Source organism: Lactuca sativa, chromosome 8 (genome assembly GCF_002870075.4).
Source record: "Lactuca sativa cultivar Salinas chromosome 8, Lsat_Salinas_v11, whole genome shotgun sequence".
NCBI lineage: Eukaryota > Viridiplantae > Streptophyta > Magnoliopsida > Asterales > Asteraceae > Lactuca > Lactuca sativa.
Window position 1 is genome coordinate 120746682 of NC_056630.2, and position 27239 is coordinate 120773920.

Here is a 27239-nt window from a genome sequence, read left to right on the forward strand (position 1 = left end):
AATTCTCATTCTATCTCATATTTATAAAACTGTATCGAATTTATCGCGCTAGAAGAGTAGCGACTAAGCTTCGTCCATAACTTTCGCATACAAGGTCCGTTTTTTACTGTCTTTTTATCGTTTAACTCCTATTAACGATATCTTCATTTCTCGTTTAGATTATTTTGGCTGAAAATAGACCGATCTAAAATTCGAATTTTCGGGTTGTGCACTATTATGCTAAATCTTAGAAAAATCATAACTTCCTCATACGAAGTCAGATTTGGGTGTTTTTTTTATGGAAGCTCTCGTTTTAACGTATTCTACAACTTTCGTTTAGATTGCTAAGTCTAAATCTTGCTCTATCGTAAATTCACTATTTACGCTTCCTGGTATCGTGTCGGTTCCGTCGCGAAACTTCGACGGGTCATAACTTCTTCGTTATAACTCGGATTTCGGCGTTCTTTATATGTACGGAAACTTTGTAGCATATACTACAACTTGGTTAAAATTATTCATTCTAAATAATCTTTTGTCGAAAAGTCATTTTCGACCCCTATTATCTCTAAATTGACTAGCCCGGATCTACGGGCGTTACAAATACTTTTCCCATAAACTATATATATTAATGGTAATTATATACAAATTACAATAAGGTTTAATGTAGCACCTGGTTCCTGGTACGTAAAATTTATCTAAGTATTTTATATTTTTAGCCTTGGACTCAGCGAGTTGTAGGCCCAACTCGCCGAGTGGAGACGGGTTTGGGAGAACGTTTAAGTTGGCGACTCGGCGAGTCCCAGCTGTCTGATGAAACCCTAAATTCCAAGGGTTTGCACCCTATTTAAACCCTCTTATCCACCCCCAAGCTCGCCCCCTTCACCCTCATAGCTCTCTACTTCGTTCAAGCCTTGTTCCTTGTGAGATTGAAGCATTTTGGTGTGTTTTCTTGAAGATTTGGAGAGGGAAGGAGAGTAGATCAAGCAGAGAAGAAGGAGGCCAGGCATCCTTGTGTTATCTCAGTGATTTCCTTGAGGTATAACTCAGTTTCCCTCTGTTTTCATGCTTATTGTCCCTTGTAGCTCCATGAAAGTCCTTCTTGAGCCTTTCCCCAAGCTTGTTTGTGTATTAGGGTTTGTAATAAGTTGTTTAGCCTCTAGATTTATGCATGATTGAGCTCCAGGAGCTTGGATCTACTGCCTTTTTGGAGCCATATTGCATGAAAGCCCTACATCTACTCTTTTAGTGCATTTTGAGCCCTAAAACCTTTATTGGTGTTTATTTACACGTAAAGTTGGAAACTTTACGTGTTAATCAGGCCCTAGAAACCCATATCTATGTATGGTATGAGCTGGATTCAAGCAGAATCGCGTATATAGTATTTGCATGTGGTAGACTCGGCGAGTCATTCATCTGACTCGGCGATTCGAGTCGCGAGTCCCCGAGTTTTCCCCTTTTCGTGTTTGCGGAGTGGAGTAATGAGTCATGGGGTGTGACTCAGTGAGTCGGAAGCCAGACTCACCCATGAAGAAACTCGGTGAGTCAATGCCCTGACTCGGCGAGTCTAAGGCAATCTTCTTGCCTCAAGAACAGACTCGGCGAGTTGTTCATACAACTCGGCGAGTCCCAGCATAGAGTGTTCTTCAGATGAAAAAGAACTCGACGAGTTGCTCATACAACTCGGCGAGTAGGATGAAGGATGTTTGGACACCAGTTTAGAAGGAAAACTCGTCGAGTCAATGCCAAACTCGACGAGTAGAGTCGGGACAATGGTCAGACAAAGGGATAGGGGCTCGGCGAGTTACAGACCAACTCGGAGATTCGGGTCAACTGGAAGTTGACTTTGACTTTGACTATTGGCTTAGTTAGGGGTAAATGGTCCTTTTACCCTGAGGTCAATTAGCAGCATTTGACTGAGTGTTTTGTGGGGATTATAGCTGGAGGATTTCCGGGGCAACAGCAGCAGGAGACAGTCAGTTCCCACACAGATCAACAGCTACTTTAAGGTGAGTTACCTTCCAGTAGCGGTGGGTCTACGGCCACAATGCCGGCCCACCAGTTGATGGGTTTTAGCTATAAGAACATCCTATGTGCTCATACAATCCCTAATGCTTGGATCTAGGTTTCTCTATTGTACATGCAATTCATCCAAGACTATAAACCCTAGATCTAGTATATGATAATCAATATAACATATGAATTAGGGTTTAGATCATACCTTGATTGTTATGTAGCAATAACAATCTCAAATCCTCCTTGTAATGACTTTAGAAAGCTTAGAGTCACAAATGTCACTTCTCTAATGGTTCACAAACACCAAGAGCAAGAGGATGAAGAAGAGAAGAGAAAAGACACCCAAAAACGTGTAGAAACCCTAAGGATTTAGTTGCCCACGTTTTTTGGTGCCCAAGGGGTCCTTAAATAGTGAGGCTATTAGGGTTATCTAACAAGGAAACCCTAATTTGGATGCTTAGGCCCTAAGCAACCTATGTACTCCTTTCTTAAAGGCCTTTGGACGATTTCTAATGGGTTTCCCCATAGAATTCGTCCACCCCTTTAATATGGAGTCCATTAGCCCAATATTCAACTATCACACAATTGACAGTTCTAGTCCCTCAAGTTTAATTAATGTCTTTTGGCCACAAACTTAATTCTTGACTAATATTAATTAAACAATATGATTTCTCCTTTAATATATTATTCTCATAATATATTAATAAATCATATTTAATCCTTTCTCTCCATAATTCATCCTATCAAGTTGCTTTGGTGAAGGCAACCCAAAAGGACCATGCACCATCAGGTCAAGTACATACCAAAATAGTTATGGACTTAAACACTAATCCAACACCAGTAGGGTTGTATGATAGATGTTTGTCTCTGTGATATTCATCTAGGTTGCTACTACCTGTGATATGTTATTGTGCTAGTATGATATGATGCTATGTGCTAGTGACAGTAGGGGGGAGATAGTCCCCCAGAACACCGGTCGATAGGGCCGAAGGGGCGGTTATGCCCAACCATGCTAGATAGTTTGAGATATATGTGTTATGTGGTAGTGGTAGGGGGTGAAATAGTCCCCAGTATACGGTCGAGAGGACCAAAGAGGAGGCAAGCTCCCAGATATACTGGTCAGTATCCGGTCGAGATGACCGAAGGGGAGACCAACACCCATATATGCTAGTCAGTGTCCGGTCGAGAGGACCGAAGGGGAGGCAAGCTCCCAGATATACTGGTCAGTATCCAGTCGAGAGGACCGAAGGGGTAGGTCGGGCACCCAAATATGCCTGACAATATTTGTATGTTATGTGATTGTATGGTATGTGGTATGTTGGGGGAACTCACTAAGCTTCGTGCTTACAGTTTTCAGTTTTGGTTTCAGGTACCTCTTCTTCGAAGGGGAAGGAGCTGGCGCGGTAGCGGCCCATCACACACACGCCTTGTATTCCGCACTATGAGACCCTCCTGGGAATTTGTACTCTGACTTTATTATGTTTTTATGAAATGTTTTTCAAGACATGCGATAACTTTTATGAAATGATATGATCAGTGAACATTTTATTTTTAAGGTTCGCTAAGAATATGTTTTAAAAATGAGATTTTTGGCTCGTATTTTTGGGATGTTACATTTAATGGGCTATGGCCACAAAGTGGGGCAACAATATACATACATACATATCTCCATGCACTAACAATGTCAACTGTTTGGGTATTGCTTAAATCATATGCGGATCCAAGGGGTATCCTGGGGTAGCCCGGGATACCCCTCAAAAAAATTCCCGTAATGTAATTTTTTTAGAAAATTTTCGTTTTTTTAGTGTATATATATGCATCCCTTCACTTATAATCACAAACATATAACTAGTCTACTGGTTAAGGTGTTGGGTTATTGAAACAAAGGTCTCAAGATCAATTCTTGCTCCTACAAATCCTTTGTTTATATTTCTTTTATTTTTCCAGCTATTCTATTCTCTTTTAATTTCCAAGCTATTTTATCCCACATCGCAAAACACATGTAAACTCAGTTGTTTTCATCTATTATAAAAACTTGTTATCATCATGATTCATTTTATATCAACTTTGAGTGCCACATTGATTCAAGTATCAAAAGATACTTCAACTTTATGTTTATATAACAAAACTTAAAGTTAGCTAAGAATTTTATTAAGATTTGAGTTTAATACCAAAACCAAACAAGGAAACCCATGTACAACCTAAAAACCATAACACCGAACTAATGAGTTTGAGTTTGGTTTGGTTTTAAAAGTTTCAAAACCGTGGTTGTCGGTTTTCGGTTCGATTTTAAGTCAAAACTGACCCGACCCGCCCCATGCTCAGCCGTTGCGGTGATACCCGGAAAAAAAAATTGGGATACCCCTTTGCTTTGAGTCTGGCTCCGCCACTGGCTTAAATCTTCCTTGCTGTTATGCATCGTTCCTTTTTCGTAGAATTAAACAATAGAAATCAAGAGGAAAACACTCTATGTGTGAGAAAAAAAGGAGGGAGGGTTAAAAACTTCATGCACCTATACAAAAAAAGATTTAAAAAAAAAGGTTATTGTGTTTGATGAATCGAATGATCAAACCACATTAACTTATAGTTCAATTTCAATTTTATACTTTTTCCATATCTTTTTTCCACCACAAAACTCGAACACACCTAAACCAATAAGCCAAAAGATAGCTTTGCTATACGTTTATATCCAATTTAAATTTTTTTATTTGTTGGCAAACCAAAAAAAAAAATATTGAAACGAGCTTGGGCCTAGGCAGGCTAGGTCTTTCATACCAGTCCATGGGTCGGTTCATTTTGCCCCGTTTTATCATCTCTAAAAGTTTTTATGAAACGTAACCATGATCAGGATTTTAGCCGTTTAGGATTAAAACATGTTTCTCGTTTCGGACCCCGTCGCTTTTGGACATTTACAGCTTGCCATTTTCACAAACACTTTGAAAGCAATACGCTGCACAGACGAAGTGGTCTTTCATCCCCTTGTTGGAGTTCGATCGAGTTTAAGCTTATCTGAAAAGCAATTCTTCAGGTCACTCTCTCACCTAGTTTTATTACAGTAACTGTTGATTTATGCAACTCGATTTCTGTTCATTGATTTCAAATTGAAACCGGATGCGCGACAAAGAATCGCAACTGTTATCCGGAGTTATTAGAACCAATTAAGTTGAAAAACAACCAAATCAGAATAGCATAGTTATTAGTTAAGTGAGTTCGAGGCTTTGACTTTGTCTTCGATGAATTTGTTAAGCACAATTTACGAAGTTTAAGGATAAATGCAAGTATAAGGAATTGATATGAACACATTTAGTCATTGTACACCAATTTTGGGGGGAACAAGTTGTCTGTTTAGCATTTTCTTCTTTATGTGGCTTATGTTATCCATGATTGCTGACACCAACTGGATCTACTTGAATGGATTGTAGCTGTCTTTTTCTTTCCATAAACTTCCCTTTCATAGCTTGAAAGTAATAAACAATTTTGAGAATTTTCCCCTTTTGTTCTTTCTTGTTGTCTTACTTCTCTTGGTTAGGTTTCCAACAATTGGTAACTTGAAGCTGTTTCTTATGCTGCATATCAGTATCATTCCAAACATCTTTCAATTTTAATCAATATCACCAAAATATTTTGTACTGATGCGTATGGGTGTCAGATTCTTTTTTTTTAGATATGAAAAGAGACATGCATACAAAGACAATGCTTCCAAAATTTCTAAAAATGGCAAAATCTAACAGAAAAAAAAAAAACAGAAACTTCCAAACAACTCATGATACGATGTATATATAGCCAACTTGTGTGCCTCGCATTTTCCATCTCATTAGGTGTGGCTTATCCAAGAAAAGTCAACAAACAGCAGCAACAATGATGAACAACATGCAATCCCAATCCACAGAGAGGTTAGAATGATTTTTGAATAACTTCATCAGATCTTTCAAGAACCTTTTTTTTTTCTTGTGTTTTTTGATTAGTTTAAGGTATGCGGTTGTGACTGGAGCAAACAAGGGTATTGGGTTTGAGACGGTTAGACAGCTGGCAGCTGCTGGCGTGACAGTCTTGTTAACAGCTAGGAATGAGAAGAGGGGTACAGAGGCCATGTCATTGCTCCATGGTCTTGGTTTTCCAAACGTACTATTCCATCAGCTCGATGTACAAGACCTTCAAAGCATAGAAGGTTTGGCCAATTTCATACAAACCCGATTTGGAAAACTCGATATCTTGGTAATTACAAGACTTTGTAGAAACTTAAAGCCACCCTTTTAAGACCAGAATTTTCCTAAATTTTGTTTTATTTATAACTAAAAAGGTGAATAATGCTGGAGCTTCTGGAGTTGTGGTGGATGAAGAAGGTCTAAGGGCTCTGAATATAGATCCAGCATCTTGGGTAAGAAAATTACATAATTGTCCTTTCCTCTTAGTTTTATGATCTAATAAAATCCAACTTGGTTGTAGCTATCTGGCAAGGCCACGAACACGGTTCAAGGGGTGATTAAAACAACCTACGAAAAGGCGAAAGAGTGTCTTGACACAAACTATTATGGTGTCAAGAATCTTACACGGGCACTCCTTCCACTCCTACAACGTTCCACATCTGGGGGTAGAATCGTAAATGTCTCTTCCATACGAGGTGAATTATGGGTAAGAGATTGTTTCTTTTTGAGTTATTAATTGGCTTCTGTTAATCACTTAACCTGGACATCTATATATGGTTGTTCCTTTTTGACTTAGTATCCCAAAAAAAAAAAAAAAAAAAAAAAAAAAAAAAAAAAAAACTTGTTTAATGCATTAAGAAACCAGCCCTTTAAACTCCTGCCAAGTTGACGTTGATGAATATTGTTTTTTTTTTTTGAAATATAAGGGTAAAATGGCCATTATGTTTAATTCAAGCGGTTTGGTTTATTCGGTATAGAAAAGAAACAAACGAACTTTATCCAGAGAAACATCATTACCCATTCAAGCATTTTATTATTTTATGCATTCAGTCAGCTGGAAATGTAAAACACAGACACTTATAGTTTTGAGCATTTGGTGTTATGGTATGTTGTGTCATGTGTGTAATTATTATTATATATGTAGAGGATTCCGAATGAAGAAATAAGAAAGGAACTCACGGATGTAGAGAATTTGAGTGAAGAGAAGATCGATGGATTGGTGGAGAAGTTTTTAGATGATTTGAGGAACGATGAGCTTGAAGTCAAAGGATGGTCAAAGATGTTACCAGCTTACAGTGTGTCAAAAGCCATGCTTAATGCGTACACACGAGTTGTTGCAAAGACATACCCGAATATGTGCATTAATTGTGTGCATCCGGGATATGTTGACACTGACTTGAACTGGCACACAGGTACAATGACATTGGAAGAGGGAGCACAAGGCTCGGTTATGTTGGCTCTTTTACCCCAAGGTGGTCCCACCGGTTGCTATTTTGATCGTACACAAGTTGCTCAATTTTGACCCTCATGTTTCTTGTATGTATTTAACTTTTTCTTCTTGGTTTTTCCTTTTTCTTTCTAGTGTATTATGAAAAACCAGACACATTATCAAGAATTTGACCTCTTTTTTTGCTTCATGGGGTTAGTAGCACTAGCACCAACTAAGTTAACCTTTTATGAGACAAACAATGTGCATATATCTACCATGCCCTTATCCTATATATATGGGATGAAATTGATTTGATTAAATTACAAAAAAAGAAAATATAGTTGATACATTTAAAAGATTATGCACATAAGTGGGAGTTGATTGGTATTTCGTGTAAATGCTGAAATGGAAATTTGAAATTATTTTATTGTGGCTTCCGTTGACATAGAAAGCTAATCATGAATGATGAACACGAACCCCAAGGAAGGCCAGAGTTTGGATGTGTTAGTAGTATGTGCACTCTACTTCTTCTTCTATAGTAATAGTACTACCCTTCCCTTCGTCTATACAAACCAAAATCTCGCGCCAACAATTCAACAAATACAAAAACTCTAGTATTCTTGTTTTTTTTTTGTTTTTTTTGTTAAGTTAAGAGAGAGATTTACACTACACGTTGAAAGAGAAACTAAATGATATCCACATACTCCTCCGCCTGGTTATCACCTGGTCCTCTAGGCATTCCTGGACCATCAGATCTTCCATACATGAATCGCTCATCCCCACCTGATTTTGATTTTAATTTTAATATTAATTATCAAAGACAATATAATTATAATATGATTTAGTATTTATTACCACTATCACTGTCGGATGCATCTGCAAGCTTTGCAATCACATCAATCAATGCTCGTTCATGTTCCTACACAAATCAAAATATATCAACCTATTGTCTGCTTGCTACAATCAAGGATCATTCCTTCCTAATATTTTGTTCATGGAGTGTTTTTTTCTCCATTCCACATGAAATAGAAGGAAAAAAAATGCATTTTAACTTATATTGTGCATTATTTGTTGAATTAATGAGCTTTTATTATGTTTATTTTTTTTTTTTTGATGGGAAGGTTTTCATGTCATACCTTGAGCATTTTCTTTGCTTTTTCTATCTCAAGCAGATCCGGATGACTAGCATCAAACACCTTTTCCACCTGCCAAGATTTAATAAAGATTTAGAGAAGAATAAAAAGAAAAAGAAAAATTATAGCCTGATTACAGAAAAAGATTATTATTAGAAGCAAATCACCTCTTTTAAAAGAGTATCTGTGTGAAGTATTTCTATTTCATCTGAAGCTTTGGTGTCACCATTTTGCAAGGGTGGGTTTGGGTTTGGGTTTGGGTAGCCTTTTCTAGATTGTTCCTTTGAGTTCCCTCTACCCCTTCCAAATCCATGTCCTGGCCCACCATGAGAACCCTGCTCCTCACCTATCCATTGAATATCCTCTGGTGGAATCTGGGATTTTAAGGTTTAATACTTTACTTTACAAATTACAACCACAACATGTTATGTACTTTATAAATGATGCTGAAAATCTACCTCCTTCAGGTTAACCCATTCAAAGCTTTCCTGTGGTGTATTCTTGTTATAAAGGAGTGCATGTCGTCCCTGCCAAGTTTAAATATATTAACATTGGTAAAAATATATATATATATATATATATATATATATTACAGTAACAAAGTGAATACCTGTACAGGGTTGTAGTCAACTATGACAGCCTCATAGAAGTTATTGTCATCAGGCCATCTAGTTCTTAATTTCCTTCCAATTAATTGATCCCTTGCAGTACCCACAACCACATCACTTGCTTCATTTGGTATAGCAATAGTAGAAGATCCATGATTTGAAAGCATTCCCCTTGGAGTTCTCCCCATTAAAGGGTATCTTGGGGACTTCATTCACAAATCACATTCAAGATTCAATATTTTAAATCTTAATTAAAACTTATAAAAAAAAAATAAACATTACTTAGGGGCTGTTTCTTTTTCTGACTAAAAACACTTGGCTTAATGTATTAAGACACTACCCTTTTACCTAATTGCCCTTCTTTTTACCTCCCAACTCCTCTCACACTAATAGTATCAAGTATTGTTAAACTTGATGAATACTGTGAAATTTGTTTTTTTTTTGGAATATAAGGGTAAAACGGTCATTTAGTCTCATTCAGCTGCTTTATTCATTCTAGACAAGAAACAGACCTTATGCATACAAAAATCTATCCAGACAAACATCATTACCCATTAAGCCACTTCACCTATAAATGGAGGGAGAAAAAAGAAAAGAAACAGCCCCTTTAAAATCAAATTCAAAATGTACTCACAGGTTTAGGGGTTTGGATTCCAGCTCCTAAGCCAGGAAACGATTGTGTGGGTAAAGACAGGGGCATAGTTGTCTTTTGCCTTTTCCGAGATGCTGAAATTGTTGGACTGAGTGAAATAGGGTCGTGGATAGATTGGGGAATGTTGAGCATTGTGGTACGTGTCCCTCCTGATGTCCTCCACTCCCTGATCCTTATAATGATGTCATCTGTATTTACCTTTGAGAGTAGTTCTCTATGTTCATCATCAGAAACTCGCAGCTCTTTCCGAAGTTCAGTTATCAATCCTTCCTTCTCCTGAGAGGGCATTTAAGTAAATTCATCAGATCCATCACAAATCAAGTCTGGGATATAAAGGTTTAAATCATACCCATGAAAGCGCATCAGATTGTGCTTTGAAAGCTCGTAGCACTGAACTGTATGCTACTTGCTCAAGGTAATGAATTTGTGACTCCATCTCATGTTGCATCATTGTAAAACTGACCCTGTAAAATCTACAAAATTAACAAATGAATAAAGAAACCATATAGAAATATTATGGTATCCTATTATTACATTAGATTGTTCTTTCCTCTTTTTAACCCTATTAGGATTTCCTTTCAGCTATATATTTAATAATCAAAACCGACGGATTTTAGTCATCCAAGATACCAGAAATCTCTAGTAGTTTGATGTGGACCCTACTTACCTAATAAATACATATGCAACCATCATTCCATTTGTTTTGTTGGTAAGTAATTGCATGTTCCGATTGATTAACCAACATGTTACATTTAGAAGGTTGGAAATGGATCCGTATTTATTAAAGATCCACACAAGAAAAAGGAACGTGTGGTTTCGATAAGAAAGATAGAGGGAAGGAAAATTAACTTTTTATTAAAAAATAAATGTTTAGAGGAAAGTACTATTCCAGGTATGCAAACAAATCATCATATTATTATTCTGTTTTGTTTGTCCTTTAATAAGTCAAGCTGACAAAAATTGTCATCAGTCATCACCACACGAAAAATCACATGCCCCTTATCGCATGTAGGAAAAAGGGAAACATGGCTAAAATTATAAGGACACATTATCTAAGCAACTGTAGAAGAAGATGTGGACCACAAGTCTGTGTTTGTTTTTTTAAAATCTGCAGGCTACATGCAACTCTTAAATGTCTAAAACCAAAATAAACCCAACAATAGTAAGCACCAAATCCCATTGAAGACCTCAATACAGATATACTTGGACTTGAAATTCAAAACTTTTATCAGTTCAAACAACAAGAAATCATGGAAGACTTTAACAACTGTTGAAATTCACAACCAAAATTAATCCAAATCTATGCAACATCCAACGGTTAGTACCAAAACTAATCCCAATCTATGCATCATCCCACTGATAATATTAAACTAATGAAAATGCACTCCATAAAAGTAACATAATCATATATTAATTCTTTTAAGTCGAGCATTGAGTTACTATATCACATAGTAACATTAATATTTCTATAGATAAAGATACCGTAACCATCAACATCCATTTTCTAAATGATCGGAGCAAACTAAACGACCACAATTGTGAATAAAAAGATTAAAAAAAACTTCCCACAACAAGCATAACCTGGAAATCGGACCTTTCAAGCATGAACAATGAAGAATTACACGTAGTTTCTAATGATGTACTAATAAAAATAAGTTATCTGGAAAAGCACCCAGTTATTTTACAAAACCAAAAGAAGATTTGCAATGTGCTCGTTGATGTGTGTTTATCAGTGTATGTGTGAGAAACTTGGCAGCGGAAGCAAATAGCCAGACTTCCAATCCGTACCTGGCGGAGAGGGAGAGAGACAAGAACACAGCCAGCGGAGAAGAAGAAAGAGGCAAGGAAACTAAGTAGAAGGTAAATTTAGCGGAGCAGATGAAGATGTGTATGTATGCAATGCCAATACATCTTACTTGCAATTTCGTTGTGTTATAATTGCAGCTTATAAATGATTTTTTCCGGCTATTAATTGGAGAAGAATGGGCGTTTTCTATCTCGAAACCCTAATAACAAGCCAAAAACATACAAATGGAAGGCAAGAAACCACCGAAAATAAGCTCACCCCAGCCCAATTTTGTTATCGTGGTGCATTTACACATGATTTAGCTGTAATATCCCCAATTTCAACCTTTAATTTCAGATAAACTATAGCTCGAAGCTTGAAAACAATTAAACGAAAGGGTAAACATAACCAAATTGGCATACTATATGTAACATTGAAACCCTAAACAATCTGCAGAACATAATAAATTTGCATCAAATTGGGTGATTACGAACAACTCACCGCTGCAGAAATCAAATCGCAAAGACCAGATCTTCTTCGAGATGGCAAAAGAACCCTAGAAGCCAGAGAAATTGATGCCAAAAATTGCTTCCCGGTCGAAGTGAATCCAATTGGTACGAATATAATAGTACTTCAATGAGAATCACGTAATGTGAAGAACTAGCCTAGCATTCTGCATGAATTTTGCAGAAAAATGGGATGAGTGAGACAGATTTTGCTTTGACAATGGGGAATAATTGGAAAAATAATGGGGTTTATATAGAGGGACGGAAGCGATTGGATATTGCTGACTACGGAAATGTATAGCGGACATGAAAGAATTTTCGAATTGGATTTTGTTTGTCGCCGGGGTTCCGTTTCTTTCCGTGAGTTGCATATGACACCCTCCAATTGTTATCATTATAAAACTTCAGTCCCTATCGTATTTTATATACTTTTAATTTTTTTAATTTTTTTTTTGATGTTTGTTTGTGGCATTAAATATAATAAAAAGAATGGTTTGTCATTGTATGGTGAAAGAAAAACTCACACCCCACGTATAACGTTTTGTTATATAATCATAGAATCGCATATTTTTTGTTTTTAATTATGTCTCATGATGTCGACTAACAATTTTGATATGAGTAATGAATGTATGTTTGGTAGATGATATGTACGAAAAAATTGTTAGATGCTATTGTTTGCTGAATAAGAATATCAAAATAAACAAATTGTTTCGGTTAATAATTTTTAATTATCTCATATGTAATATAAGGAAATATATTACTTTTTGAATGATGTTCAATATATTCCATTTAGAAAATTATGAGATATGTAATAAACAATTATTTAAATCAAATAAGAAGTTAAATTTTCAGTAGTGTTTCATATCAATGTTCGCCCCATCCGCCATCAACCTCATCCTCCATCTTTACCATGGAATATAACTTCCCTATCAATTTCTCATTAAATATAACTTTCTTGGTTGTTCATTACTTTTGACATTTTAACTTTTTCATCCTCTTAGATTTTTTTACAACAAATCACAACTTTTATTATGATTAACATGACATTTGTCGAACCCCAATGTCCGTGCTTATATGATACTCCTTTTTAGTCCTATTTAGTTGAATCATCCCTCCATAGGCGATTGATGTTGATGGTTGTTTTTTTCAGTGTTGGTTGTAGTGGATAGCAGCTCAAACTCGATCCCAACTCAAAGCTTATGTTTTTGTTACTTAAAATCTTCAGATCTAAGATTGGGTTGTTTTTAATGCATTTTAGGTTATGATTTTGTTTTTATTTCATGTTCTCCTAGGGTTTTAGGCAAAGAAGCGAAGTTTGTTGGTAATTTGCTTAATCATCTTGGTTAGTAGATACACTTACACCCTTGGACTTGGAACCGTTGAAGGCGTCATGAATAGTTTATTATAGGATAAATAGCAATAAAATTAATTCAGTTATTTAGAGCATCTTCATTGGGGACTTATTTATAACTTTCTTTTATTATTGATTCATCACTTGTTTTTATTTAATATCATTAGAGTGTCTAGCTTTTTGTGTATTTTTATTGACCATTCAATATATATTGAGTGATCAATATACTATAAAACTTTGAACAACTAACATTTTCCTTTTTTATCATATTTTATTTTTACACCATTAATTTATATTCTAGTTTTAAATGTTTTCCATTTTTAACTACTAAATTATTTATATCATAGTTTTTTCATTTATGAAATGTTTATATACTAATTTTTAATGGTAATATTAATTTAAAATATTTCATATTAAAGTATAATATGTTTAAAAAATAACTAACTAAATGATGAAGTTTTATGGAACATTTTAGATAGATAAGGATCATTAAGTTGAATTCATGAAAGGAGCTATTAAAAAAGTTTAACCATTGGATGGATCATTTAATTAGATGTCGAAATTATTGGATTAGGAGTGTTTTGTTTAAATTAGATGTTAAAAGCATGTAGTGCCAAACGAGGGTTTTTTAATTCAAAATGGAGCGTTTTGTTAAACGCTAAAAGCTATAATCCCACTAACGCTTAGTGTTAAACACGTCCTAAGTGATAATATAGCTTTACCATTAGAGATGCTCTTAGAAAATTTGAATTGTTTAAATACACCCGAGTTCCCTCATGTTATCCCTCTTTCGAAATCTTTGGCTTCCCCCTTATCTCGCCAATACTTTTATTTTTGTTTTAACCCAAAATCAAATGTACGCTCAGATTCATCCCTCTGGATTAGGCATCTATTTCTAGACTTTCCACACCTATCCATACTTGTCTCAAGAATTGTATCAAGGTTCCAAAGTCACTACTTACTACCAGTACTTAACGTTTTAATCACATATACACATGCATAGTGTGACAACCCAAATTTATTTCCGTTACATAATCCCGTTTTCACTAACGGAATTCGTCGTTATATATAAATTTCCGTAATATTTGGAGTCGTCAATAAATAAATATCTATTTATTTATATTTTCTTGACATTATCATTTTAGTATAAGTAAATATAACTTGTAAGTGTTAACCCCGTTTAACCAAATAAAGTTATATTACTTTTCAACCACTTCACCCGGGTAAAAAGTTTTAACCCCGTTAAACTTTAGCATCGGGTAGCCGTGTACCGGGTGCAATACCCGAGGCATATATAAAGGAAGTGGACACCACTCTGAACACTTTTTACCACTCATTCACTCTCTCTCACTACTTTCTCTCTCTAGACCCGAATCCGACTCCAAAACTGCAAATTCCGGCTTCAAAACGTAAGATTTTCTTTCCTAACTTGTTCTAATCATACATCAAAGTGTTTATATCTAGGAAACCATAAGAATGAGGGGCAAACAAGGAGTTTACGGCCTAAGAAGCTCCTTAGGCCGTAAACACCCCAAAACTTGGCCAAACCCCAATTTTCCTTCCTTTAGGCTTGCATGCTAATTAAGGGATATACCTAGATGAGTTTGAACACCAAAACACAAGTTTTTAGGACCTAAAAGAGAGTTTACGGCCCAAGCACATGCTTAGGCCGTAAACTCCCAAATTTCCATGTTAAATGCCCCAAAAACTTATCTAAGGCATGCTAGAATTTAGTTATGAACATAGGAAATGCTTAGGGCCATAAAGCAACACATTTTGAGGGACAAAATGGAGTTTATGGCCCAAGCACAAGCTAGGACCGTAAACTCCCTGAAACACAACCAAATGAAGGTTTTAAACCCCTAAATTGGTCCTAGACATTCACTAGAAATTTAGGGGATTGATTTAGGGCCTTAACATTCATTTTTGAGAGGAGAACAAGAGTTCACGGCCAAGCCTAGGGGCTTAAGGCCATAAACTCCCAAGGAGTGGCCTTTGGGCCGTAAACTCCAAGGGAGTAAACTCTTGGACTCCCCCATAACCCCTATTTGGCCTTGTACGATCCCCGAGAACCACTTCTAAGCCCTAAGACCCCGAAACGATGCTAGAATATCTAAATGTTTTGATAAAAAGCATAAAATGAATTAATTTCTTGTAAAACACACATTCCACATGTTAATAGGGTCTTAAAAGGTGTACGAGTCCTTATTTGGCACCAAACGCTCAACCGACACTTTCACCCGATTTACCCGATTTACTCGGTTTCAGGTGAGTTCATACCCCTTCAATGAACCTTTCAAATGTTTTTATATGTTTTAGGGGGGATACAAGTCAAATATACATGTTTATAAAAATTAATCACATGTGATTTACTATCCGTAGTTCAAATCACATGTGATTTACCACTATGCCTTATAAAGGAATTTTGCGTTTTCAAAACTATTTTGGTTAAATAAACAATTTTATAAATGTTCCCTTTGGACAAGATTTTTATTAAATAGATTTTCTTATAAAATGTAACCACACTAATATATTTATATAAGTAAGACTTGAAGGACTTAGGACCGATGGCTCGCCTTATTTCCTGTTCTTGTTTGATTGTGGGCTTAGGGTAGTTGTTATCCGTCCGACTGTCGTTAATTTCTTAGTTATATATCATGTATATTAGTGTTGGATACGAGTATATTTGCATTCCATTTGATGCCTAAACCCCTAAATTGACAAGAACCATACACACTAAGTTAACTATAATAGGTATAGTTAAGGTCGCTACTACTTGATACCGCTACTACTGTACATACTATAGTTCATACTATTACAAAACGATACACTAATAAGAGAACACACTATGAATTACATAAAGAACTACTACACTATATTACAAGAGAAAACACTAATCCAGAAGATAATACACTAACTCTCTACAAGATACTCTATGCGCTACATATTATGACCAGAGCTTTCCGAAAGGAAGGCGACGCTACATGTATAGATCTATACGGAGCAGACACTATTAGATCCTGACTGTTAACTTCAGTCCGAGCCGAGCAGGCCTAGGGATGGCACTACTTCACTACACTGTGCATGACCGGGAAGGTCATGGGATTCCTCTATTACCAACACTATTGGTCACATGAAAAGGAATACACTACATCCACACTAAAATACTAAGACTAAAGTCTCAGTTAATATCCCGAAGTAAAATAAGTATTTATTACTAATGGAAGTTCGCACCACTATTACTGTCAACATGCATAACTTTCCTTTTACCTACACCATATACTGGAAGATTTAGTACCTCACTTTTACAACAAACTGTTTTCAATGATAAAACTTATATTTAACTTAGAGTTTTCACTTACGCTGTATTTTCTAGAAAATATAGGATTTTCTAGAGTTTTCTACTACTTATAAATGTAGATTGCAGTTTTTCACACTATATGTTCTAATACATTTTATACAAAATTCACACTAAATTCTTATGGACTCACCAGCTTTATGCTGATACTCGTTTTCAAAATAACTTGTATCCTCAGGTCAAAGATAGACAGGTACAGGTGCAACATTTTGGAGAAGATGGAGCATACAAGATCCATCTCTTATTTTTGTATTACTTTTGGTGTTTGTTGCATATCACAAAACACACTTGTAATTAAACTCACTATGTAAATGCAATGGTTGTATGTTTCTTGTTTTTACTATTATGCAATTGTGATGATACTATACATGACGTCCTCCATCCCGAAATGTATTCCGCCGTTATCGGTTTTGGGGTGTGACACATAGACGAGCACACACCACTAATCTTCCCAGACTCCCCTTCTAGGATTCTTCTAACCATATATCCCACTTTATTTTGCTACCATATTGGGAAGAAACATCTATCAATATCAATTAATTATATTACGAATACTAAACGCATGCTTCAAGAATTATGCAATCCTTCAACTGTGAATCCTACACTATAATGGTTGGACTCAAATAAGAGCTACACAATAAGGCAAAACCAAGCAATCTAAAACTATCCAATTCTGGGGACATGTAATCCTAACACATTCATTTAACAGTTAATTAATATCGATATAGCTTTCAAGCAAACCAACAGTTAAACAACTAAACTAACATGCAATTCTAGCACATTATCCTGATAAGTTCCTTAGTCTATCTACTAGCATGCATAATCATCACAGACAATTGCACACTTCTAGACGGAACTAATCAGGCACTGTCACATAAGAAAATATTGATTACATATAATCATCATGTAAAGCGAGTAAGTCAATTTCATCACATAAATCATATACATCATATCACTTAGACATGTTAACTAACCGTGGAACTCGGATAATTGGACGATCTACATTCTCTCCTCTGAGGCGTACGAAATGTTTTTTTCACTTATATTTTCAAAACTTGTCCCTTTTACTTATTTTTACTTATAAAAGATTATTTTCAAAAAAATTGCAGTTGTTTGAGTCTAAACACACTAAGAGTATGTTTAATTCTCTCAAACCATTGCTCTGCTACCAACTTGTAACATCCCAAAATACAACCATAATTTTGTTAAATAAGAGTATAAATGTTTCTAAAAGGGTTTATTCATAATCATTTGCAAATCATAAAGTTATCTTCTCACGTCATATCAACATAAACATAAAAAAATTACGGAAGGTAACTCATGTTTTGAAAACCATAACATAACAAAGAACATATAACTAGATGACATGCCCCTCTGAGAATGTCCATATATCCAAATCATGCCAGCTCCTTGCCCTTCATCCTGAAGGACCTATAACTAAAAACATAAAGTAACAATTATAAGCGTAAAACTTAGTGAGTAATCATAACACTAACCTATTATACAAATGACATGTAATACACATAATAACATAACACTAACCTATTATACAGATGATATGCAATACACTTAGTAGCACATACTTCAAGTAATAAATCACATATTACTTACATTATCTATATCATACATCATCATACATACTTATAAAGCTAGCATTTTTTCTTGAATCTCATGCATTTGAAACCTCTTTTTTAACTAATGAACCTCAAAAGTTTTCTTAATTATGATTTAACAATCAAAAGTTTTATAACTTATATTATTTTTAATTAGCATTTAGTGAAAATTTTATGGTAAAAAGGCCAATCTTTTGGGAAGACATGCATACAAATCATATACAATTTTCAAAAAGAAAACAAACTTACAGGTTTTGTGTTGGGTTGAGGTCTTATGACCACTTTTGGAGATATGCTATTATATTAGAGATTTTAATTTGTAAGTTTGTTATACTAATTTGTTTTTGGATTATTGTAATACAGTCATTATATATATATATATATATATATATATATATATATATATATATATATATAATAGAGGTCAAAACGCTTCAACCAAAATTCATTTAAAATCTAATATTTCAAATGCTTTTTAATTATGATTGTAAAAATTTCAACATGTGTTACTTAATTGATTGATTAATAAAAATATTAATGTTTCGAAATTCCTAACTCTTATACTTATATTATTTAATTTGTTAGTTAACTAAAATAATTTTCCTACATAAAGATAACATTTTTATGTTTGGTTACTCATATTTGTTTGTGTAATTAGAAAACAAGGTGTACATAGAATGACTACTTCAATTTCACATAGAAATCGATACCACTAGAGAGGTATGTTGTCTTTAACCGGTGGTAGGAGATCCACACACCCTTTTTAATTATTTATATTAATGCTTAGTAATATCTATTTTATATTCCTATTCACCTTAATTTTGTAGGTACAAATTAAGGAAGAGAATTCTCGGCGCACCAACATAAAGTCAAACGTACGTCTTGCAAAATATGTGAATAAAATTAAATATCATATTTACTAATAGACTTATTTTAAAACTCTTGATGACATTTATGTATATTGATATATTTTGTGCGACTTCATTCTTAATTTCAATGTTTAATATTTGAAAGTTCATATATGAAACCTTGGATGTTTTGATGTAATATAAATAGTGTAATACAAAGTTTATTAGTTCAATATTGTTTATTAATAGCTCATTCAAAACAACTTATTTCGTATTTTATCCAAAAAATATTATCGGACATAAGAAAAGTAGATTATATTAATGTTATACAAAAACGTATAATATATATTGGGTATTATAATAGTAAAAGTAAAGTTTATAAGATATGGACTATATTAGATAGTATCAAAATATAAGTTGATGAATTTTTATGTTATTTGATAATTCGGTTAATGCCCAAAACATGAATTAAAACGTAAATTTCAACATATTTCTATTTTTTCCTATAATTATTTTAACAACTTAAATGCATTCTTACGCAACGCGTGAGATTACGCCTAGTATACTTCTAAAAAAAACATTTTTTCTTTAACCACATTAATTTGAAACCCCCAACTTTTGAACTTCTTTTTAAATTAATACATTAAATCCAATATTATTGTAATTTCAATATTAATTCTTTATTCTCAATATAATATATTTAGTTTGTTAATCTAAATATGATATTAAATTTAAAACATATTTTTTATAATATATTCAAAGCGTATTTTTTTAAATAGTTAAAAGTTTAAATGGAAAATCTAAATCAAAATGTCAAAGTAATAAAAAAAAATTAGTTAAAAATTACTTTTTCTAATAATGATATTTTTCTCAAAATAGATAGTCTAAAATAAATTAAAAATATTAAAAGTTTAAATAAAATATTAAATATAAAACATGTATCAAAAAATAGTTTTAAAATTCATTAAAAATAAAATATGTCTATCTAACTTGAGTTTATTTTTATTTTCACAGGTAGCGGTTATAAAGATGGTGCGATTTTAGATACAATAATATGAGATCTATTATTTGATACTCATAAATCCATTACAAAAGTAATTTCGTACACTCATTTTTTATAATTTTTGTCATTTATTTAAAGTACTTAGAATATTTTTATAACAAATTAGTTTAATAATTATTAATTTAAACATACTAACAAGTATATATTTATTTTAATAACATATATTTATCAATATTTTAATTATAATTGCGCAACGCGCAGAATATCACCTAGTATCACATATAACTAAACACATATGAATGTTAGCATTCTAATTACTCGTCACAAATATATTCTCTAGATTAAGAGGTCTTTCTCTAGTTGCCCTCCATAGACCACCTTCCTCAAAGAGGCTTTGTGTGGTCGACCATCCTTACATGGCCACCCAAACTAAACACATAACTTATGATAACCTTATGTTCACTGGTCATAACTAGATTCCCTCAGTTAAAAGGCTTTTCTCTAGTTACCCTGGATAGACTACCTTCCTCAAAGAGGCTTCGCGTGGTCGACCATCCATACATGGCCACCTGGAATGAACAATTGGGTTCCCTTTCTGCGAGGCTTTTCTCAATTTTTCTAATCCATAACCACTTTCCATACTTAAGAGGCTTTTCGTGGTTTTACATAACATAATCACATAGTCCATATAATAAGTAAGTTTATGAGAACTCACTTGAAACAGTAAGACACAAGACAAAACTACTGAAGTGGCTAAGATGGATTGCCCAACTCCCTTAACACCTACATCCCAACAATAACCTCTACTTAGATCATAAATCAAGTATTAATTTATAATACTTAATAATACACCATTATATATATATATATATATATATATATATATATATATATATATATATATATATATATATATATATATATATATATATATAGACACACACACACACACCTTCATTAACTATTAGATTTTTAATAAGTAGTTTGTTATTACATAAATTTATATAATTAAGAAAAGCTTCCATATTTCTAATTCGATTAATTAGACAACTTAAATATTTGTAAATATAGTTTCTTTCTCACAATTCAATAAACCGACATTTGACAAGTCATTTAAAATATTGTTCTTAACTAAACTCTTGAACACTCTCCTATTCCTTTTTATTTGTGATAATGTCATATTTGTACATATAATTATACATTGTTTTAATACATATGCACATTATTTTGTTAAAACACAAAGATAATTGGTACTTATAATGTTTAAATTCTATTTTGTAGCCAAAAAGGATATTCTAAAGGAAAAAGGACTGAACTTAAAGAAATGTGGATACTTTGAGGATTGGAGTTTAGATTAAGAGAAGAAGAAAGAAGAAAATCGAGCATATTGAAGTTCCCACGACGTGGACATCTGCATTCCACGACGTGACATTTGGAATCTTCTCAATCCTTGCATAAAGACCTTTCTTACGACATGACCATATAGTGGTCACGAAGTGACCACGTGTCAAATCCATAATCTTCTCTGGACATGCATGGAAGTCTTGGCGTATACGGGATAAACATATATCCCATGACGTAGCATCTACTTCCCACGTCGCGACGACCATTTTTTGGCAAGCATATATTTCAAACTTTTAGTCAAAATCAGGAGACTTGGAGCAAAGAGTTGCAATTGAAATGTAACACCTCGTTTCCAAGTCAAACCCTAAAATCTGAAGATGTGTTTTAAGTATTATTTTATTCCGATATATGGATATATTTAGATGAAGAGTTTAGTGAAAAAGTGTGTAATTGGCATTGTATTTTGTTTTGGAGGACTCAAGAGTGCTTTCGGGGTTCGTAGTGGAAAGAATATTAGAACATATGGCTAAAGGATAATCAATCGGGCTCTTTTTGTAGTTTATGGACTTATATTGATAATATTTTGTAGAGGAGGGGATATTTGGGTAAATTGAAGTTAATTTGAAAGAAAAAGAGAAGGAAGGGCTGAATATGTCATAATTGAGATCTTGAGGGTTAAAAGGGTAATTTATGGACTGGCTTTGCAAATAATTTCGAAGGCTGAGGGTTGTTTGGTAAATATTGGACCTAAACTGAAATGAATTGGGAGTGATGAATCCTTATAGCTCCAGAACAGTTTATGCTCCTACATATTATCTGGATATACCAAGAAAGATGTACGGTCTAATGAGGCTACTATGAAATATTTACTCATAGGTGGGGCAAGCTCTTCTATTCTGGTTCATGGTTTCTCTTGGCTATAAGGTTCATCCGAGGGAGAGATCGAGCTTCAAGAAATAGTGAATGGTCTTATCAATACACAAATGTATAACTCCCTAGGAATTTCAATTGTGCTCATATTCATCACTGTAGGAATAGGGCTAAAAGGGTAAATTAGGGGCTCATGTTGAAAGGAATTGATAGGGAGGGGCTGAAAGGTAAATATGGGGGAAATGGTATATGATCGGGGTTTATAGTCGTCAACCTCGTAACCCTAAACCTAGAATCGTCCAAGAGCTGCCACCCTTATGTTGGATTAGTGTCTAAGTCCACAACTATTTTGGTATGTACTTGACCCGATGGTGCATGGTCCTTTTGGGTTGCCTTCACCAAAGCAACTTGATAGGATGAATTATGGAGAGAGAAGATTAATTATGATTTATTAATATATTATGAGAATAATATATTAAAGGAGAAATCATATTGTTTAATTAATATTAGTCAAGAATTAATTGATAATTAATTTTGTGGCTAAAAGAGATTAATTAAACTTAAGGGACTAGAACTGTCAATTGTATGATAAGTTGAATATTGGGCTAATGGACTCCATATTAGAGGGGTGGACGAATTCTATGGGGAAACCCATTAGAAATCGTCCTAGGCCTCTAAGGAGGGAGTCCATGGGTTGCTTAGGGCCTAAGCATCCAAATTAGGGTTTCCTTATTAGATAACCCTAATAGCCTCACTATTTAAAGATCCCTAGAGCACCAAAACGTATGGAAGCAACTCCTTAGGGTTTTGGACGTTTTTGGGCAACCTCCTCTCTCCTTATTCTTCATCCTCTTGCTCTTGGTGTTTGTGAACCATTATAGGAGTGACACTTGTGATTCTAAGCTTTCTAAAGTCATTACAAGGAGGATTTGAGATTGTTATTACTACATAACAATCAAGGTAAGATCTAAAAACCATTTCACATGTTAATATGATTAATTGTATGCTAGAACTAGGGTTTAAAGTCTTGGATGAATTTCATGTACAATAGAGAAACCTAGATCCAAGCATTAGGGTTTGAATGAGCACATAGAATGTTCTTATGGCTAAAACCCATCAGTGGTATCAGAGCCTTGATTGGTTTCTATTGTATTGATGCCTAGTACATTCATTCATGTTGCAAGATCGAGTTTTTGGCCATCTGCCTGACAAACTCGTCGAGTTCCAATGTGGACTCGTCGAGTAGGGTGAACTCGGCGAGTCCATAAGGGGACTCGGCGAGTTTAGCTGTCAGGCAGGCGGATTTTCGGGATTTTTACCTATTTTGACTTAGGATAATTGCCATAATTGTTTAAAATTAATAAAATTCGAATTTTGTTGATCCCTTATGATTATCTTTTTCAAAATAAAAGATTTTGGTCATCTAATTAGATAATTGTTACCTTATTTGATAAATGTTAAATTATATGAATTATTTGATCATTATCTTACAAGAATTTTAACTAGATCTAATTAGATAACCACCAATTAATAGTTAATTGCCTTATTTGAATTATGTGATCTAGAATATTCTTGACAAAGTTTGGAAAAGTTTCAAATTAATCCCTTTAGGTTTTATAGTTTAAATTAGAACTTAAATGTTTTGGTTTTGAAATTTGAATAAGTTAAACCCTAATGTTTTGAAATGTTTCAAAACTTGCCCTCAAGTTTTGGAATTTAAAAGTTGATTAAAAGTTTAATTTAGAAATGTTAAATTCTAAAACCCTAGTATTGTTTTGAAAAGGTTCAAATCACACCCTTATGGTTTTATTAATTAATTAAGGTGTATAATTAAAAGAGATTTAATAAACCCATAAAATTTTTGGTTTACATTTAATTAAATCAAAAGTATAATTTATTAAATTAGAACACCTAGTATTTTAAGAGTGTAAAATACACCCTATACTATATATAACATTAAAAGTCTAGTATTATATATGTATGAGTAAACAGTCAGTCTTACCGTTAGTATGCCTCATTCACGAAGCTGGTCTATAAGGGGTGTTTAAGGAAATTGCCTATAAAATGGCAATTGAATGGGTATCCACTCTTACCCACCGTACTTTTGACTAGTGAAGGGTCATTAGCCGAACAGGTAGGATAGGACAGAAACCTTCCATTATAAGTATAATGAAGTACAAAAGTAACTAAATGCTTTTACAATTCCTAATCTTAGTTACTTTAGGCAAAAGTGAATTGATGCAATTCCATGAAATTACACTTTGTGCCCTTGCGAAGACGTTAGTGGAGCGTGTGTGGTTAACCGGCACACTAAATGGTTCTAAGCAAAGGTAGCAAAGGGTGACTCAATGTTTGTCATAGTTCGGTGGAGCGTGTGTGGTTAACCGGCACATTGAATAGATGACTGTAACATGTGGGGGCACCACGTAAGTTTGCATGGTTATTCACACCCGCTTTGTGATCCTCGGTATCCCAGTCACAAACTAGAGGGGCATATCGAGATTTAAACATGCCATTGAAAAGTTCAATGAATCTCAAAAGATCTAGGAATTTTCAATAGATTTAAAACTGAAATTTCTTTTTCGTTTTTCATGGTGGAAATTAGTGAATCGTCATTCACTTACCTTCAAATATTCTGAAACTAGATTACGGCATCCCTTTTCTAGGTTGTAGAGTATTGTGTTGGGTCCTAGCCTTAATATCTCATTTGGGTGATTTATTAAGGACTCAATCAATCAACTAACTTGAATTTGATTTTTCTCCCGTTTTGTAGATGTCAAAGTATGACAACTATGGTCTTCCCAAATCCCGTGGAACAAGCCTTTCACATGAAGGTGATATTCCATGATTCGATCGAGGAACACGAGATCATGCTTCACTTCCTCCACCTCCTCCTATTATTCTCCCGTACCCACAAGTTCAAAAGATTGAAAAGTTCAAACTCACTCAAGCCCTTTTGGCAAGTAAACGTGAAGAAGGAAAGTCAGTGTGTGCACACATCCTAGAGATGAAGTCACACTTTGATAGATTAAGAATGTTGGGATTTGTTGTCTGTGAGGAGCTGGCTGTTGACTGGGTTCTTCAGTCACTTCCTAACTCATATAGTGAGTTCGTAAGATAGTACTATATGATGAACCACGACCTAACCCTCATTGATCTCACCTATATGCTTATTGCTGCTGAATCAGCAATGATTTGGCGCACTGGAAAAGCAAAGTTGATTGGTGGTTCGGCCTTCCAGACCTCTATGGATATAGGCAATGGCAACGAAAGGCATGCCATGATCGAAAAGTTTGATCATAAGAGAAAGGCAAAATCAGAAGTAGTTCCGTGTGCTGTTCCAAAAGAGTCAATTTGCTTTTATTGCCAAGAGAAGGGGCATTGGAGACGAAGCTGCCCTATTTACCTAAGAGATCTAAGAGATGGGAGAGTCAAAACGTATGGCTCTGCTTTAGGCAAAATCCGATAACTAACTCTTTTAAGTTCCTATTCTAGATTCTTAATACATGATGTGATAAGATTACATTTCGATGTCTTGTAGGATCGAAGAAAAGAGAGGAAGCTTAACGGAAGAAGTGAGCGGAATCTAATCGTGAAGAAATGGATTTCGATCGCATTACTTGAAGATTAGAATCTTGAGCTACTACTTGGAGTTAGAATAAGATTGCTAAGAAATATATATTAACATAGTTTTTCAATTGAATTGCACTGTAAGGACAAATTTTTCCGCAATAAAATAAATTTTGATTTTTTATATTATTTATTTATCCTTGCAATGGCGTGTATGAAAAATTGATGTTTGAAAGTTTCTATTATTAGCAATAATGGATTTGATTCTTAATTATGTTATTTGTGGAGAGGTCAAGAATTTACCAAATAGGGAAAGTTTCTCATCGCCCAAGTTTCAGTTGGATAGAAACTTGGAATCATACAACAAGTATTGCATGATATTTGGAAATTAGACTAATTCGTTGACAAAGTGTCAAGTGAAGGACTAGGAGATCAAGTACACAAGGTTGTGTGTTGATCAAGTCCACCACAAGAGTGACAAAGATATTCGTCATGATTTACTAAAGGTTTAGTGGATATGATTGTACTTATAAGATTAAGTGTAATTCCAAGTTGATTTGAAAGAGTTTAAATCAATAGCATAACGAATAAGAAGAATCAAGTAGGTAGAAAGATAAAAGTTTCTCTATTCTAAGAAGAAGAGAGAGTACCTTTATTATGTTTTATGATAGGTCTTAATGATTAAGAACCATATCTCAATTGATCCTCTAAGTGAGTCTTAGTGCAATTGTATGTCTGAGAAAAGGAATCAAGAATTGAAGAAATGGTTACATCAAGAAGTCAATCATACTTCGTTCCAAAACCAAGTCTTAGAGTTAAGATTGTGACAATAAGTGACAAGTCTTAAGAAGGTTTATAACATTCATCAAATGTGGAAAGTTGTGATGTCTTGGATAAGACAAAGACTAACTAGGACCAATTTTGTGAAGTGTTTTGTCTTGATAAAAGCTACACTAACTCTTGAATATTTGTTTGTTGAGAAATGTTCGTTGACAAGAGAATCTTATATGTCAAGTAGTCAGTGGGACTCTCAATGGTCTTGAATGGTTTCAAGAATAAACCTTATCGATCATCACTATCACACGACTTGAGGTTTACAACCTATCGTGTTGACACTATCTTGTTTCTGTGCGGTTCCAGTTGAGTTAATTATGCATGTGAGTTCTATAAGTTCTCATTTGAATGCATAAAAGGCAAGGACCTTGATCAATGAAAGGTACATTGATAAGAAAGGATGAGCTGCTTAACTA

The 27239-nt window shown here is 34.3% G+C and overlaps 2 protein-coding genes across 4 annotated transcripts; one reads left to right on the forward strand and one right to left on the reverse strand.

Annotated features, from left to right (window-relative positions):
• Positions 1–4848: 4848 nt before the first annotated feature.
• LOC111900957 (short-chain dehydrogenase/reductase 2b) lies at positions 4849–7555 on the forward strand. Of its 2 annotated transcripts, none has more exons than XM_023896825.3 (6): positions 4849–5020; positions 5811–5885; positions 5958–6207; positions 6293–6370; positions 6439–6624; positions 7063–7555. In XM_023896825.3, exons 1-6 carry the CDS (start codon positions 4866–4868, stop codon positions 7438–7440), a joined length of 1122 nt encoding a protein of 373 aa, XP_023752593.1. In that variant the 5' UTR covers positions 4849–4865; the 3' UTR covers positions 7441–7555. The 2 variants fall into 2 exon arrangements, with proteins under 2 accessions (XP_023752593.1, XP_042753512.1); XM_042897578.1 differs by having other exon boundaries at positions 4883–5020; positions 5739–5885.
• A 179-nt stretch (positions 7556–7734) lies between these two features.
• LOC111900959 (protein EMSY-LIKE 1) lies at positions 7735–12323 on the reverse strand. Of its 2 annotated transcripts, none has more exons than XM_023896826.3 (9): positions 12028–12323; positions 10090–10213; positions 9723–10016; positions 9091–9294; positions 8939–9007; positions 8648–8854; positions 8484–8552; positions 8203–8266; positions 7735–8130 (listed from the first exon to the last, which is right to left on the reverse strand). In XM_023896826.3, the coding sequence occupies exons 2-9, from the start codon at positions 10189–10191 to the stop codon at positions 8033–8035; spliced, it is 1107 nt and encodes a 368-aa protein (XP_023752594.1). In that variant the 5' UTR covers positions 10192–10213; positions 12028–12323; the 3' UTR covers positions 7735–8032. The 2 variants fall into 2 exon arrangements, with proteins under 2 accessions (XP_023752594.1, XP_023752595.1); XM_023896827.3 differs by having other exon boundaries at positions 10090–10204; positions 12028–12318.
• Between the last annotated feature and the right edge of the window lie 14916 nt (positions 12324–27239).

Excerpts from the sequence above, each read along its gene's own strand:
- LOC111900959 (XM_023896826.3), bottom strand. The coding sequence starts at position 10,191 with ATGATGCAACATGAGATGGAGTCACAAATTCATTACCTTGAGCAAGTA. Across the intron at positions 10,017-10,089 it reads AATCTGATGCGCTTTCATGG|GAGAAGGAAGGATTGATAAC; the intron begins GTATGATTTAAA and ends ATGCCCTCTCAG. Across the intron at positions 8,553-8,647 it reads CAGATACTCTTTTAAAAGAG|GTGGAAAAGGTGTTTGATGC; the intron begins GTGATTTGCTTC and ends AAATCTTGGCAG.
- LOC111900957 (XM_023896825.3), top strand. The coding sequence starts at position 4,866 with ATGTTTCTCGTTTCGGACCCCGTCGCTTTTGGACATTTACAGCTTGCC. Across the intron at positions 6,371-6,438 it reads ATATAGATCCAGCATCTTGG|CTATCTGGCAAGGCCACGAA; the intron begins GTAAGAAAATTA and ends ACTTGGTTGTAG. Across the intron at positions 6,625-7,062 it reads CCATACGAGGTGAATTATGG|AGGATTCCGAATGAAGAAAT; the intron begins GTAAGAGATTGT and ends TTATATATGTAG.